This window comes from Coccinella septempunctata, chromosome 5 (assembly GCF_907165205.1).
Source record: "Coccinella septempunctata chromosome 5, icCocSept1.1, whole genome shotgun sequence".
Taxonomy (NCBI): domain Eukaryota; kingdom Metazoa; phylum Arthropoda; class Insecta; order Coleoptera; family Coccinellidae; genus Coccinella; species Coccinella septempunctata.
In genome coordinates, this window is record NC_058193.1 from 37,735,829 (window position 1) to 37,751,312 (window position 15,484).

Sequence of the window (15,484 nt, forward strand, 5' to 3'; positions counted from 1 at the left end):
TTAATTAGTACTTTTGTAAATATACACAGACAAAAAAGATTAAAATATATAAATAGTAATAAAAATTTTATTTTAAATGGAACAAAAACAATATCATAGAAATAGAAATTTTTTAACGATTAAAAACAGCGGAAAAATAACAAGAGAGCGTTAAATAGCTTTGAATTTTTCATCTTCTTTAAACCACTGAAAGTAAGAAGTCAATTTGTTGGCCCAATAGCACGACAATTCTTCTATTGTTTCACCCTCTCCCCCGTACTCCGGCGGCAAAATTTTTTTATCCAAAACTTCAGTCAGAGCATCACTACCGCGATTTACTTCAACACGTCCTCGCATCTTAGCAGTCATGAAACTCTTGACCATTTTCAAAAACACATTTATGTAAGCGGGCACGTTTATGAACAGTATCTTCTGTGGCCTACAGTAATAATTCTGCCACACAGACACCATATCCTTCAACCGAGAAACGGACAATTCGGTGACATTCGAAAGACCAGTGTTCGTAAGGTCTACCACTGTGATGATTCCATAAAGTTGCGCCAGTTCATCTTCCATAGCCAAAACGTCCATGACCATAGATCCGCTTTTCAACACTTGATCCATGTTGTAGATCGAAGGATCTCTTATGGAGGGCCTGATGATGACTACGGGGCAGTTTCCCTGGGGATTTTTCAGCACGAAAAAGGTTCCCATCTTGATGAGGCCCTGGACTTCTGCTGAGAATGGATCGCGGTTGGTGAACAACTGATGCCTTGTCTTCTTCATCCGATAAAAATCTTCTATTTTCTTCTTGGTCTTCGCCAAATCGTATTTGCAACACCTGAGGAAAATCACTATATACTTGTCCTCATTCCTGATGTGAAGGTTCTTGTTTTCTTCAACCCATTTTTTGAGGTGTCTCAGAGACTTGTCCAGACTTTCCTTGTTCTCATTCAGAGATGTTGTTGTGGGGTTTTCAATTTCCAAAGATGAACTAGAATCGTCCGATGTTTCCATGTTAGGTCACTTTGTATCACTCTGTTGATAGGTTAGAATATCATTTCTACCACTCCTATGCAAATTTAGCCTTGTTTTGAATCGATGACATTAAGAAATGAGGGCATTATGCTTTTCTCTGAGAGGAGATACACAATAAATATTGTCAGTACAGTGATTATGTAGGAGACAAAGATCACCTATCAAAACTTCGTTCAGTTTCAGGAATTATCATTTGATTATTTCATTTCTCTTCAACTGATGATAATGCGTATGAATATATACACATTCAATCCAATATTCCCATTGTGATGGCAGCTGCTGATAAGACCGCAAAAAGTTCATTAGCATTGATTGCGATATTTAACAGAGGCGTCGTTTGAACGGGGTAAAGGGGTATTTCGATATTAAACGGAATTCAACTTTTTATTTATTCAAGATTGGAAAAAAGTCAATGGCGGATCCAGCTTTTGGCTCTGGGAAAGGTGTCACGTGTTGTGCCGTTAGAGAATGAGTATTTTTTCTATGAAAATAAGAGTAAGGTGGAGTTTTTTCAGGGGAGGTCATGACGATTTTGAAAGCATTGTCGGTTATTTCTTTTTTCTTCATTTCCTATCAAAATGAGCATTTCTGATCAAACTGGGACAATTCAACTATCGAAAGGATGTATAAATGATAGTTGATGGATAGATGGATTACAAGATACCACAAACAAGCTCCTATATTATATGAGATGTGAGAGTGTGGTAGCGAAAGACATGTGTAATATGTAAAACTTTTATTTATATGGGTTATGTACAGACATCGGCTTCATAATATTAAAATACGTTTTTTTTATAAATCGATTGAATATTTCAATAAATAAAATAAAAACAGAAGTGGATGTTAAATGGGATGAGTGTATCTCCTCTCCAAATTAAAGGTTACGAAATATTTATAAATAAATGAGATTAGAAAATGAAATCCTCAAGTTTTGAAATTCTCGGTACGGTATTGTTTTGTTTCAAATCCTATCTATCTTTTCAATAATAATCTCTACATTGTCCCCAACAAAGGTATTGATATCGTAACGGAATTATAATTTTTTCCAGTCATTGACAAAAATATCCCGCTCACTTGAAACTGTTGTGAAAATTAAAAGAAATGGATATTTAATTTTATAACCTTCGATAAATTCATAGTCATCAAAAGGCCAGTTAATTATTTAAACTTATCTGCAAATTGCGAAAGAGGTGAAATTGAAGTGTTTTGATTTACTCATTAATCTTATTCAAATTATTGAACTTTAACCACTGATTGAGAAGATGAATAGAATTTAAATTTCGATTCAAGGATTCGGTCGAAAAAGAGAGAACCAACCAGTCTTCACTTCATTTTCTGCCTTATACTTTTCATCCTCTGCAAACCATTCCGAATAAGAGATTAATTTTTCACTCCAATACCTCCCCAAATCCTCCAAAGTACCGTTGCTACCCCCATATTCAATCGGTAGAATATCCTCATCCACAAACTTGGCCACAGACGAAAATCCATCATGGCAGACGTGAGTTCTTTGTTTGAGTTTGGCACTCATGAAATTCTTGAATACGTCCAAAACAACGTTGACATAAGGGGGTGCGTTCACGAATTCAATCCTTTGGGGCCTGCAGTGAAAGTTCTGCCACGCGTTCACCAAATTTCTTATGAGACTGGGCGACATTTGCATTAAATGACTGAAACCCACGTTTACCATATCTATGATGGCTATGACGCCGTATATCTGAGCCAGTTCCTCTTCCATCACCGCAACGTCAAGAACCATCAGTCCGATTTTGATAAAATCGTCCATGTGGTGAATTTTAGTATTGTGGATTGTTGGTCTTATTATCATGATCATCTGATTCTTGAATGTTTTTTCTAGAATCAAAAAACTGCCCATTTTGACCAACTCCTGGAGCTTGGGAATGCTTGGATTTCTGTTGGTGAACCATTCCTTTCTGTCCCTACGCATCGTGTAGAAATTGGTCAGTTTCTTTTTGGCCTTCTCCAAATCGAACTTGGACACTCTCAGGAAGGGTAGGAGGTATTTATCCTCTGTTCTTACGTGCAATGCTGGATTCTCTCCAGACCATTTTTTCAATTCCTCCAATCCACATCTTCTACTGGACTCGGTTTCGTTCAAAACGTCCTTGGCGTAGGTTTGTGCTTCTTCTGATAATCGACAGATATACTGCACCGAAGACATCGCCACTAGCAGCAGTTTCTGAACGAACTTTTCTGTTATTAACGTCTCGGCGCACTCATCCAATATGCTCGATAGTATAATTAAAGACTATTAATTCCAAACTATCTGTTTCAGATAATTAGGATCGTCCGAGATACGTACTTTCACCGAGTGTGATAAATCGGAATTGATGACTGAACTTTGTTTTCGAAATTGATTAAAACAATTAATGCGATTGTCCGACAACGATTGTCTCGGCCGAAGAGGAAATAGGACTTATCTATGTATTTTTAACATTTTCGACGTAGACGCGGGTTGATGTGATTTGTTACTGCATGAGATTGACGAAAAAGTAATCAATGCAGATTGTAGAATCCAAAATAATCGTTTAGACCTCAAAACATATGATGTGAAATTAATTTTCAGCATATGTATATGTGGAAGAAAGGAATATGAGATATATGCTTGTTATTTCAAGATATAGTTGTAAATTAACTCGTCTGTTTATTGAAAATATGGGTATGTACATAGTTCAATTTCAATTTGTTGGTATTTGCTTTTATACAAATCGACTTAAATGGCAAGCTCTGATATTGATTACTAATTTTCCATTGGAGTGTTGAATTAGTCTCCAAGAAGATTAAGAATATTCTATAGCTTCTTATTAGTAGCAAAAACGAAAATCAACTTCTCTTTGTTGGTAGTGCCTTGCACAGAACACTAGCTTCTACCATAGACATAGAGTTTAACATAGACATAAAGTTCTCTGTGTCTATGGCTCCTACCATCTTAGTGTTCTGTGCCTACCATTTCTTGTTTATCTTTCAGAGGTTATATGTCAAGTAAGCAACTTCATCAGCTAATTTCAATAAATTCTTCACATTTTCATCTCTGCATAAACTAACCATGAACTCGAAATTGCTGATTTTCGATAAGAATCGCACGAAATGGATGATAAAGTATTAGTCAGTCGATAAAGAAAACATAAACCTTCGCTTCAAATATTGAAATCACATAATAAATAATAGAATTCTGATTGATTTTGATCCGGGTTGTCAAATATAGACCATAGATAGACGAACCAAATTGAAAGCGTTTATCACACAAATAAAGAATGCGGGCGAAATCTTCAAGGTTTCGAACGGTTGAGTGTGAACCAGTTGCTTTTGTTCGTTTCCACTTCCGCCTTGAACTTCTCGTCTTCTGCGAACCATTCCGAGTAAGAAACCAATTTTTCGCTCCAGTACTCCCCCAACTCCGTCAAAGACCCCTCAACGCCTCCGTATTCTTCCGGTAAAATTTCCTTATCAACGAACTTGGCCAAGGACGAGAAGCCATCGTAACAGATGTGCGTCCTCTGTTTCAGTTTCATAGTCATGAACTTCTTGAAGATGTCCAGCACTACGTTGATAAAAGTGGGGGCGTTAACGAATTCTATCCTTTGAGGTCTGCAGTGGAAGTTCTGCCAAGCGTTCACCAAATTCTTTATACGAGTAGGTGTAAGATACTTCAGATGGCCGAAACCAACGTTGACCATGTCGATGATGGCTATGACGCCGTAGATTTGAGCCAGTTCTTCTTCCATCACCGCAACATCTAGTACCATCAGTCCGCTTTTTATGACGTCGTCCAAATGATAGATTTTAGGGTCATGAATGGTTGGTTTCACGATCACGATAATCTGATTCTCGAAGGTTTTCTTTAAAACCAAAAAACTGCCCATCTTTGTCAACTCCTGGATCTGAGATAATCTTGGATTTCTGTTGGTGAACCATTCCTTCCTGTCCCTCCGCATCGTGTAGAAATTGGTGAGTTTCCTTTTGGCCTTCTCCAAATCGAACTTGGACACTCTGAGGAAGGGTAAGAGGAACTTTTCTTCTAATCGAACGTGTAAATGAGGATTATCATCAGCCCATTTCTTCAGTTCCTCCAAACCGTACCTCCTGCTACTTTCTGTTTCTCCCAAAACGTCTTTGGCGTAGTTTTGTACTTCATCGGGTAACCGGCATATGTACTGGCTCGCAGACATCACACTGTCAAATTGAACAATTCACTATCCACCACTATCACGTTATGTTGAAACTTCTTCAATTGTACAATTGAAAACAGTCATTTGAACCTATTTACTGCGATTAGTGAGACGCATTTTATAGATAAGACAGTGGGTGAACTTTGTGTGCCTGAAATTCACGAAAACAATGAATTTGACCGCTCGACAGGCTCCAAGTGATGCCCGGATGAGTGATGATTAAGAACAAAGAGGAAACATATATGAGTAGATATACTACTTGGGAAAATTATCTTTGTGAACAAAGGACGACGTTGTTCGTTGTTTACAGTATGCAATAAAAATTGTCGACTTGTTCGAGTGCATTCGTTGCACTCTCCGTATTGCAAATTCTGAAGGTCACAGATGTAACAGTTATTTAATTCTGCTCGGCTCAAGGTCAGACTATTGTTGTTTATTATTATTCAACATAATATATATGTTACCTAAGTTGCAATATTCAAATTATCTTTTTAGCTGAACTACCAACTTAATCTTTGGTTAATTGGTGATACCAAGTTCCGATCAAAGGTTCTAAAGGAAAATATTGTCGATGTTACAGAAGGAATGTTGTACGTTGAAATCATTGTCTATGTGTTTTTCTATGATCATTCTATGATATCTATGACTGGCTTTACATAGCATAGAAGGACTTGTCAGCAGGAAGCACTACATTTGATTCACAAAGTTTCATCTAACGTTTTTGGTAACATAAATAAGTACTTCTAATCGGTACACAAATGCGAACTGGAAGGGTAGTTTTTAAAACTGCATAACTGTATGTGTACATAACCCAGAAACACGACGAGAAAGATTTTTTTTAAACGTTTTTATTTTGAGTCTATGATGACAAAGTAAATATACATTGAGCTAATCTAATCTTTCCTAGACTGATGCTTTAACTGAATAATTGACTGAATGTGTGCACTCGTGGGTAATTGGGCACATTTTCTTCAACTACAAAATCGAGAAATCATTTCGAATAGTCCAAGTACTTATTTATATTCAATGTTTCCCTGGAAATACACATCGTGTTAATGATGAAATTCGTTGTACGTGCTCAATAACGTCGGGTTCAACGCCAAGGACATTTATGTTTTCATTAAATGAACGCATATCGATTTAATCATTTTCCTCATGGTTATGCTCGCATCAACAGCCGTGAAAGCACTTCCCGCTATTTAACTGGACTTCTCATCTGATACTGAGCTCCTCCGTACGAAAAGCGATTATTAATTTCTAACCTGACTCAGCCAGCATCGAAGGTACCACAAGCAGAAGTTTAAATTAATTCTATGACTTCACGTTATCGGTCATCCAATTTCACGCGATTTTCACTGTGTTGAGTTGTTTTCGCCGAAGGTGAACGATGTTGGAAAATGTGGATAGTGAATTTTCTGTGGACATAAAACACTACGCGGAAAATATTCTTCACGAAACTACAGAAAACAGGCAGAAAGGTTTGGAAGAATTGATGAAATGGGCGACAGCGAATTCCAATTTGCATATCAGAACCGACGAAAAATATATCATTCCATTCCTGAGAGGTTGCAAGTTCGATGTGGAGAAAACCAAGGAAAAATTAACACATTTCTACACCATGCGCAGGGATGTACCAGAGTGGTTTACCAATCGAAACCCACATTTGTCGGAAATTCAGGATTTGACCAAAATGGGTACTTTTATAGTACTCAAAGAAACCTTTGAAAACAAGTTGGTAATGATCGTCAGACCAACAATGCCTGATCCTTCGACTTACGATTTGGATACCATAATTAAAACGGGCACTATGATTCTGGATGTTGCTGTAATGGAAGAAGAACTGGCACAAATATACGGGGTGTATGCTATAATAGATCTAAAAAATACAGGTTTTCGGCATGTGAGGCAATACACCCCAACACGAATAAAAAATATCGTTAACGCTTGGCAAAACTACCATTGCAGACCTAAGAAACTCCTCTTTATCAACGCTCCTACGTTCATTCATGTCGTATTGAACATTTTCAAAAGCTTCATGACACAGAAACTGAAAGAAAGAATTCAAGTAAGCTATGAAGGTAATTCTGCTCTTGTAAACTCTATTGATACGTCAATTCTGCCACAAGATTACGGAGGTAACAGAGAAACAATGAGCGAATTAGGGTTGCATTGGATTGAGAAATTGAATTCATATAAAGAGTGGTTTTTTGAAGACGAGAAGTACAAAGCAGATTAATTATTTTATTATCGATAATTTTTTATACTAAATTGTGATGTATACTAGAGAAATGCTTCATTAAACTATTTCTGAATAACTCAAACTGAAATTAATTACCATTAGCCAAATTTGTAACATCAAGATTTCCTTTTATTTCACTTTCACCCTCGTTTTTTCCTGAATTTTTCCAATGTCCAATTCTTTCTATACGGTGGCAACACTGATTCATTACTAGTATTCTATGAAAATAATTTGAAATTGGCGCCAGAGACAGCAGAGACAGGTTGTCTCTGGTTGGCGCTTTTTCTTTCTAGTAAATAACTATGCATAATTAACCATAACCCGAAATCGCGGTATATAAATTCCTTTTATCCCAAAATTCATACAGCAGTTTTTTTTTATCCAATAGTTTGATTTATTTTTTCTAACGTAGAAAAAAACATGGTGTTCCTCTGCTTTCCCTAATTTTCTTTGAGAGGGAGTGGGGGTGCGGACATTGGACGATGGAGGGCCTGTTCCGATATTGCTGTTAGTACTGGCCCGCAATCGAATAACAATAGAACTCGAACGACTGGGCCAATAGGCATCGTTTCTGAAATACTGACAGTACTGTTCAGCAATATCGGAACAGGCCCGGACTCTATTGACGATAACAAAGACAATTTTTGCTTTTCATTTCCAGTTCGTTATTAAAAAAGTGTTAATTTTCAATTAATTCCGTCCTGTTCTTGTATTTATGTTAATACATTTTTTTATTCATCGCTTCAATTAAGGAAAAGTCAATTGAATCCAATTTGAGGAATTGAAAAAAAATTGCGCTCCCTGGTTGAGACACAATTTGAATCTGATAATCTGAAATCTCAAAAATGTCCATAAAACTCCTGAAAGATTTCAAACCAGGTCCTCTAGACTTCTACAGAAAAAGAGCTAGTTTTGATTGGAAAAAGTTGAAAGTTCTTTTGGATTCTGAGGAGCTAGTAGACTTTCAAGTAAGTTGTACAAATATTGTGTATTTTTTCAATCAAGTGACTATGATTTTGCAGGATGAAATTGTTAAAGAATTGGAGAAATATCCAGATTATCAAATGAATTTTTATCCCAAAGGATTAGATGAAAAAAGAAGAATTAGTAACAGGCAAGCCAATATACTATCCAATATTGAATCCTTCAGCTTAACAAATTTAGTGGGCAATTTGAAGAAAATGCCCATGGCAAATAGATTGATTTTACAAATAAATCCTGATGCTTACATAAAAAATTCTGTTTCAATGCTTCTATTTACTAATGCTATACAAACTATGGGAACAGAAAGACACTCCAAATATATTGCAGATAGTCAAAACCAAAAGGTGAGAACACTGTTTATTGTTAATGGTAAAGACCTGTAACGGGATGATTCTTTTTAAGGTCCATGGCTGTTTCTGCTTGACTGAAATAGGCCATGGTACCAATACAAAAGGAATGAGAACAACAGCCACATATGATGAAAGCACTAAAGAATTTGTATTGCACAGTCCAGATTTTGAAGCTGCAAAATGTTGGGCTGCTGGCCTTGGTCAAACTGCTTCAGTTGGATGTGTTTTTGCACAGTTGATTGTTAAAGGGGAAAAAAAGGGTTTACATTGCTTCGTGGTACCATTAAGAGATGAGCATACGCTGATTCCATATCCTGGAATAATAATAGGAGATATGGGGGAGAAAATTGGTCTGAATGGATTAGACAATGGGTGAGTGTAGGTATGATGAAATTGTATACCTTATTATTTGTATTTTTTGAAGTTTTGTCATGTTTAAAAACTATCGCATACCGAGGGAAAACCTCCTGAATCGTACTGGAGATGTCACTGAATCTGGAGACTATGTTACCCCTTTTAAAGATCCAAAAAAACGGCATGGGGCTTCTTTAGGTAACCTGTCTGGTGGACGAGTTAACATCACTAATATGGCTGGTGCTTATGGTATAAAAGCTCTAACTATTGCCATACGATATGCTGCTGTTCGGAAGCAGTTCGGGCCAGATGATAAAGAAGAAATACCTATTTTAGAGTATCAAACACATGTAAGTTGGAGAAATAATTGGGTTGTCCGTAATTACTTCGATTTTCATTCAGCAACATCGTCTCCTGCCCCATCTGGCGGCTGTATACGTAACCAGAATTTTCTGCGACTATTTCCAACCTGCTTTTATAGAATTTGTGATGGAATCGATTATAAATCCTAAAAGTGAAAGTTTACCAGATAGGGGTGTGGAAATCCATGCTATTTCGTCTGGTTGTAAACCCTTAGCTGGCTGGGCAATGAGGGATGCTATTCAAGAATGTAGGGAGGCGTGTGGTGGTCATGGATATCTTAAAGGTAATGAGAAGTGTTTATAGGTGGGTAATATTATTCTTGAATATTGCTTTTTTCAATCATCAGCCGCTGGGTTGGGCGAATTACTAAGTTCCAATGACGCTAATTGCACATATGAGGGGGAAAACCATGTCCTCATCCAGCAAACTGCCAACTGGCTTCTTAAGTCCTGGCCATTGATTTTATCAGGCTCCAATATATCTTCTCCCCTCAATTCTATCGACTTTCTAACCAATGCCAAAGGAATATTGAATACCGAATGGACCGCAGACAGTGTTGAAAAATTATGTTCACCTGAGGGTGAGTGATTTAAAAAAAAAATATGGGATTAAGACATGAATCAGGTTTCAATATCTTTCAGTTTTGATTCACACCTATCGATGGTTAGTTTGTTATTTACTCAAGGAAACGTATGAAAAATTGAAGCAGTATGGCCAAAATGATATCGATCTTTTCTGGGCGAAAAACAACAACCAAGTGTTCCTAGCCAGGGATTTAGCTGTAGCGTTTACTCAGGTTAGATTCACTCCTCGAGAAATAGCGCTGAAATGGAATAAAATTGATTAACCAAAATTATTTCAGCATTTATTCCTTGAACGAATGTTGATTTTCATCAACGAAGCCAATGACGAAAATATCAAAAAAGTTCTGTCTCGATTATTAGCCCTCTACGCAATAACCTCACTGAACAAGCATCACTTGGCTACCCTATACAGGGGCAGATTCGCGAATGGTTCAGTACCAGCACAGTTGATTCAGGATGCTACACTTAAATTGTGTGCCGAACTGAAAGACGACGCTGTTGCTCTTATCGATTCAATTGCTCCACACGATTTTGCAATGAACTCCGTCTTGGGAGCCTCAGATGGTCAAGTGAGTTGTTTTAAATAATGAGGTATCCAAATCTAGCCTATGATTTTTAGGTTTATCAAAGACTTGAATCCTCAATGTTGCAATCTGCCTATGGAATGAGCCGACCATCATGGTGGAAAGAAGTGGCGAATATGGAATCGTATGTTCCTAAATCTAAACTTTGATGTAAACATATAGTATATACTTGTATAATCTTGTTTTAATGGTGCTGTTGGAAAATGTTTTTATATATAAACATGTTGAAATAAATGTTAAGAATAAGAAAAGACTCCCTAAATGAACATAATTTTATTGAAAAACTTTTTTAATCCAAAATACTCTTAATAAAAATCTGATAAAATGGATTGTACAAATTGTACATACTTTGAATCTTCCATTACGTAGGTAGATACACCAATCAAGATTTATCAGTTTTTATATATCTCTCGACTAGTTTATTCGCCTCCGGATCCACCTTGGATAGCTCCCTGAAACCTTCATCATCGACAAAACATATTTCATGGTCATCTGGATCTGCTATAATCAAGACTCGCACATCAGCCTTTCCAGGTGTTGGTAAAACTGTTAGAGGGTGGATTACTTTGACTTTATTTTCCTCTACTTTCTTCGCTAACCCTTCTTGTTCACCGTGGGGACAAGAAAATGCTATTCTTCCAAATGCTTTCGCACGATTTATGGGTTCATCTGAAAAAAATTGAAATAGGCATTTTTCATATCGATCAACAAACAAATACTAATCTTCTTAATCTTGCCTTGAACTTACCACTTTGCACTAATTCTAATTTGGCTTCTTCTTGCTTGAATCCCAATAATACTGTCTTGTCAGTTCTTTCGAAAATAGTTAAACCAAGGATATTGTTCCAAAATGTTATTGATTTGAGCAGAGCTGAACAACTCAAGGTGACTTTCTGCACTGGATCTGTAATTTTTTTTTCATAAATAACTGCGTAATTTCATGAAAAAAATTGAATGTTTTCCTCATTTTTTAATAGTATTTTGAAGCAAATTCCAAGTTATCCGAATATGTTTGTAAGTGTTCAAGATGATTTGAATTAATCAGAAAACAAAGAGAGGAACAGATACTGTATAATTCCTCATCAAATATTTAAACTTAATTATAGCCACTGGAAATAGCATTGTTTTCCAGACCTTTCAGTAGAAGGATTACAAATATTATTTTCGACAAAATTCACTATTTTACAAGTTAATTACCAGAATTTGTGGGTTGTGGCTCATCAAGTATCCTGAATTTGTATCCCCCAGGAGCTTCAAGTGTGTTGTCCGGCAGGACAGGCCAGTTTTCCATTTTGGCCCTTTCCAAAGCTTCCCTACTTTTGATAGTCATGGAAATGAAATCGTTTCCTTTTTCATACGATTTTATTCCATAATTATAAGTTAATTCTACCACAAAATGATTGTCCTCAGGACCGTAGCCAATCATAGTTTTGCTCCATCTATTTGCATAGGGTCTGTAAAATTTGGAATGGTAGAAATTGAAATGAAGTTCAATTTATCAGATCCAAAAAAAAATTCGTTTTTCAGATGATTGAATTTCATTTAACGCTACGTAAATTCATTGTGGGAAGCCGAAAATATAATTTCACAAAAAACTGATTCCTCCAGAAATTGGTAAATCTATGAGAAATTTCAAAATCCCATGCCAAGTTTTGGCGGTAAAAACAAAGATCGTGGCCCCACTTTGAGTAGCTAGGAATTCATTAAAAATGTAACTTCATATTTAAAATATTGCTCTTCACAAACATAATTGTATTATAAAATGTGTATGTGGTGAACATGTATTCTTTTAAATTACTTTATCCTTGAAATCCGAGAGGAAGTGAAGTAGTCGATAATATCAATATCTGGGAAATCCTTATTGCCACAATAATCATTATAATTCATCATTCTCAAACTTGATCTACGAGAAATGCTTATAATGACGTGAATTGAATATGATTTCTTTCGGAAATAAGGATGCTGGTTGAATTACATTCCAATCATTCTTTACGGACCTAGTTATCTATATAAAAATTCTATATCCACTCATGATCGTCTACAATGTGCCAGTAGGTACTTGAGATACGTATGTACTCATCCTTTTTGGAAACTGATAATATGGAAATTCATATTCATTTTGTATGTTCCTCATGAGTCACAATGATTTTGTTTCATATTCTTAGGAAGGAAAAAATATTCATACATTTAGTATCTCGCTTCTTATTCAGAATTCTATGAAACCACAGGCGTCTCAAACACATTTATAGTATGGTTTTGTAATGGAACATCGCAGAAATATTAAAGGACAATACTGAATAAATAAGCGTACAAATATAACAAAAAAAAACAAATACGCAGTGGGTTCTTGTTCTCATTTCACTTACCCATTGCAAGAAGCCTCACAACCTTCAGAGAATTCTTCATGTCGCAGAACTTTCATGCCGAGGATATCCCGGTAGAATTTTACGGTTTTGGCCCTATCGGGTACCTTGAAAACAAAATGCAAAGCACGTCCGTGAACTCCCATATTTTTCGGACAGAATATGACGAAGGAATGTTATGGACAATAAAAATAAAAAACAAATTGTTTTCTAATACGTTTCAGGTACCGAACAGGAGAGAAGTGCGGACCGGTGACGTGACTTGTAGTCGATTAACGATTGAATGAATTTAATTACAAAAAATCACCGTCGCTCGCCGCTGCTTTGTTACGTTTTTATTGAGGAAGGTCATAGGATAAGAATGATGCAACATGCCACCGAAAATTCAAAAGGAATATTACGCTTTTTTGAAAGACGTTTCTATTTTCTATTCAATGTTGAACCTAATACAATTGAATTTGTCTACATATCCAGATATTTTCCTCATTTCATTTTTCAAGTTTATTTATAAATGAAACTCAACTCCTACATACTACACTATGTAGACTATTGATTTGGAGGAATGGTACAAAGTACAAATATAACACGTATTTTCAAAGATTTCCTCTACGTGTAGAGGAAAATATTTTTGTGAATTGATTTCAACACAGACCACAGACATACACTGACATACAGTCACAGAGGAATACGCTAAGTAGTTCCAAAGAGGAACTCTTTGGTAGTTCGTTCGTATCAGATTATTGAACTAAAAATCAAATTATTTCCCGCGAATTATAACCCTTGTGCGTTTAATTTTTATTTTTAATTCCAATAAAAACATTTTCTCCTCAGGAATTGTCGTTGAATTAAAGGAAAAATGTCTGAAACTGATGTAGAAATGGTCGAAATGGACGTTATTATAACTGATACTCAACCCGGTACAAGTTCAAACTCTGATAGTAATGTAAAAAAGAGCAATAATGTACCTTGGTATAAATACCATGACCATCTAATGAATAAATGTGATTAACAAACATTTTTCAGGATAGAAAAGTATAGACCCCAAAAATTCGAAGAAATTGTAGGAAATGAAGATACAATCCAGAGACTTTCTATATTTGCCAGAAAAGGAAATGTTCCAAACATCATTGTTGCTGTGTGTTTGTTTAGACTTGTAAAAGAATTTCTACTGAGGTCTTGTTTGTAGGGCCCACCTGGTGTTGGTAAAACTACAACCATTTTATGTTTGGCCAAAATTCTATTAGGATCTTCATTTAAAGATGCAGTTCTGGAATTGAATGCATCAAATGATAGAGGCATCGATATTATAAGAAATAAAGTCAAGATGTTTGCACAGCAAAAAGTAACTCTTCCTCCTGGAAGGCACAAAATTATCATTCTAGATGAAGTAGATAGGTAGGTTTACAGTTTTTCTCATTAGATTCAAAATATAAATGTTCTCCTTTTTTTTACTAGTATGACTGATGGAGCTCAGCAAGCTTTGAGGCGTACAATGGAGATATATAGCAATACAACAAGATTCGCTCTAGCCTGTAATTATAGTGAAAAAGTTATAGAACCCATTCAGTCCAGATGTGCTGTACTGAGATATTCGAAACTATCTGATGCTCAAGTACTTGCCAGGACCCTACAAATTTGCCAAAAAGAGAATGTAAGTAATTCATATTTCATCCTATACCATGAATGAGGTCATGTTGGGAAACCATCAGAGGCTGTTGGAATTTTGAGAAATTCAATGTGGAAAAGGGTCCACTTGAATGCTATAAACGATTAACTGAAATTAATTTATCCAAGGTTAATTACACAGAAGATGGTCTAGAAGCTATAGTATTCACAGCTCAAGGTGATATGAGGCAAGCCTTGAACAATCTTCAGTCAACACATAACGGTTTTGAAATAGTAAATTCTCAGAATGTATTCAAAGTTTGCGATGAACCACACCCAATGCTAATCAAAGACATGCTCAAAAGTTGTATGGCAGGGGATCTTAGACGGGCTTACAAGGTATGACCATGTTCCTGGTATGTGTTTTAGGTTATGTTGGTCATTTGTCATGTTTTTTAGGTTATTGAGCATCTGTGGAATTTAGGTTATGCAGCAGAAGATATAATAAAAAATATATTCAAAGTAACAAAGACTATGGACATGGAAGAAGCTCTCAAGTTATCGTTTATAAAAGTGTGTAATTAAACCTGAGTTCGAACATCAATAAATCCGTATTCTTTCAGGAGATTGGCGTTACTCACATGAGAATTGCAGACGGGTTATGTAGTTTGATCCAAATGTCAGGTTTACTGGCCAGGTTGTGTTCTGCAGCCAAAAGTCAACAAATCGAATGAATATCAATATCTGAGTGATATTATTTTGTTGCTGGTGTTTTTTGAGATTAATATGATATATTTTTTATAAATGCAGTTTTTTATTTTTAATCCTGATATCATGCAAGGCTGAAGTCG

General features: G+C 36.0%; 7 protein-coding genes across 7 annotated transcripts; 3 read left to right on the forward strand and 4 right to left on the reverse strand.

Moving 5' to 3' along the window:
- Positions 1-53: 53 nt before the first annotated feature.
- Positions 54-1,300, reverse strand: LOC123313792 (retinol-binding protein pinta-like). The gene has a single exon (XM_044898808.1). It carries the CDS (start codon positions 994-996, stop codon positions 151-153), a length of 846 nt encoding a protein of 281 aa, XP_044754743.1. The 5' UTR covers positions 997-1,300; the 3' UTR covers positions 54-150.
- Positions 1,301-1,738: 438 nt separating this feature from the next.
- LOC123313790 (retinol-binding protein pinta-like) lies at positions 1,739-3,526 on the reverse strand. The gene has a single exon (XM_044898806.1). The coding sequence runs from the start codon at positions 3,197-3,199 to the stop codon at positions 2,303-2,305; it is 897 nt and encodes a 298-aa protein (XP_044754741.1). The 5' UTR covers positions 3,200-3,526; the 3' UTR covers positions 1,739-2,302.
- A 136-nt stretch (positions 3,527-3,662) lies between these two features.
- Positions 3,663-5,550, reverse strand: LOC123313789 (retinol-binding protein pinta-like). Its single transcript, XM_044898804.1, has one exon. The coding sequence runs from the start codon at positions 5,205-5,207 to the stop codon at positions 4,308-4,310; it is 900 nt and encodes a 299-aa protein (XP_044754739.1). The 5' UTR covers positions 5,208-5,550; the 3' UTR covers positions 3,663-4,307.
- Positions 5,551-6,128: 578 nt separating this feature from the next.
- LOC123313791 (retinol-binding protein pinta-like) lies at positions 6,129-7,522 on the forward strand. The gene has a single exon (XM_044898807.1). The coding sequence runs from the start codon at positions 6,595-6,597 to the stop codon at positions 7,441-7,443; it is 849 nt and encodes a 282-aa protein (XP_044754742.1). The 5' UTR covers positions 6,129-6,594; the 3' UTR covers positions 7,444-7,522.
- A 544-nt stretch (positions 7,523-8,066) lies between these two features.
- On the forward strand, positions 8,067-10,927 carry LOC123313787 (peroxisomal acyl-coenzyme A oxidase 3-like). Its single transcript, XM_044898802.1, has 9 exons — positions 8,067-8,414; positions 8,469-8,774; positions 8,833-9,152; positions 9,205-9,484; positions 9,537-9,780; positions 9,844-10,077; positions 10,139-10,293; positions 10,360-10,650; positions 10,701-10,927. The coding sequence occupies exons 1-9, from the start codon at positions 8,292-8,294 to the stop codon at positions 10,812-10,814; spliced, it is 2,067 nt and encodes a 688-aa protein (XP_044754737.1). The 5' UTR covers positions 8,067-8,291; the 3' UTR covers positions 10,815-10,927.
- On the reverse strand, positions 10,924-13,656 carry LOC123313793 (glyoxalase domain-containing protein 4). Its single transcript, XM_044898809.1, has 4 exons — positions 13,032-13,656; positions 11,863-12,119; positions 11,414-11,569; positions 10,924-11,334 (listed from the first exon to the last, which is right to left on the reverse strand). Exons 1-4 carry the CDS (start codon positions 13,172-13,174, stop codon positions 11,048-11,050), a joined length of 843 nt encoding a protein of 280 aa, XP_044754744.1. The 5' UTR covers positions 13,175-13,656; the 3' UTR covers positions 10,924-11,047.
- A 171-nt stretch (positions 13,657-13,827) lies between these two features.
- LOC123313334 (replication factor C subunit 2) lies at positions 13,828-15,435 on the forward strand. The gene is made up of 7 exons (XM_044898180.1): positions 13,828-13,997; positions 14,052-14,163; positions 14,215-14,423; positions 14,484-14,679; positions 14,823-15,032; positions 15,093-15,206; positions 15,257-15,435. Exons 1-7 carry the CDS (start codon positions 13,885-13,887, stop codon positions 15,365-15,367), a joined length of 1,065 nt encoding a protein of 354 aa, XP_044754115.1. The 5' UTR covers positions 13,828-13,884; the 3' UTR covers positions 15,368-15,435.
- The last annotated feature ends 49 nt before the right edge of the window (positions 15,436-15,484 follow it).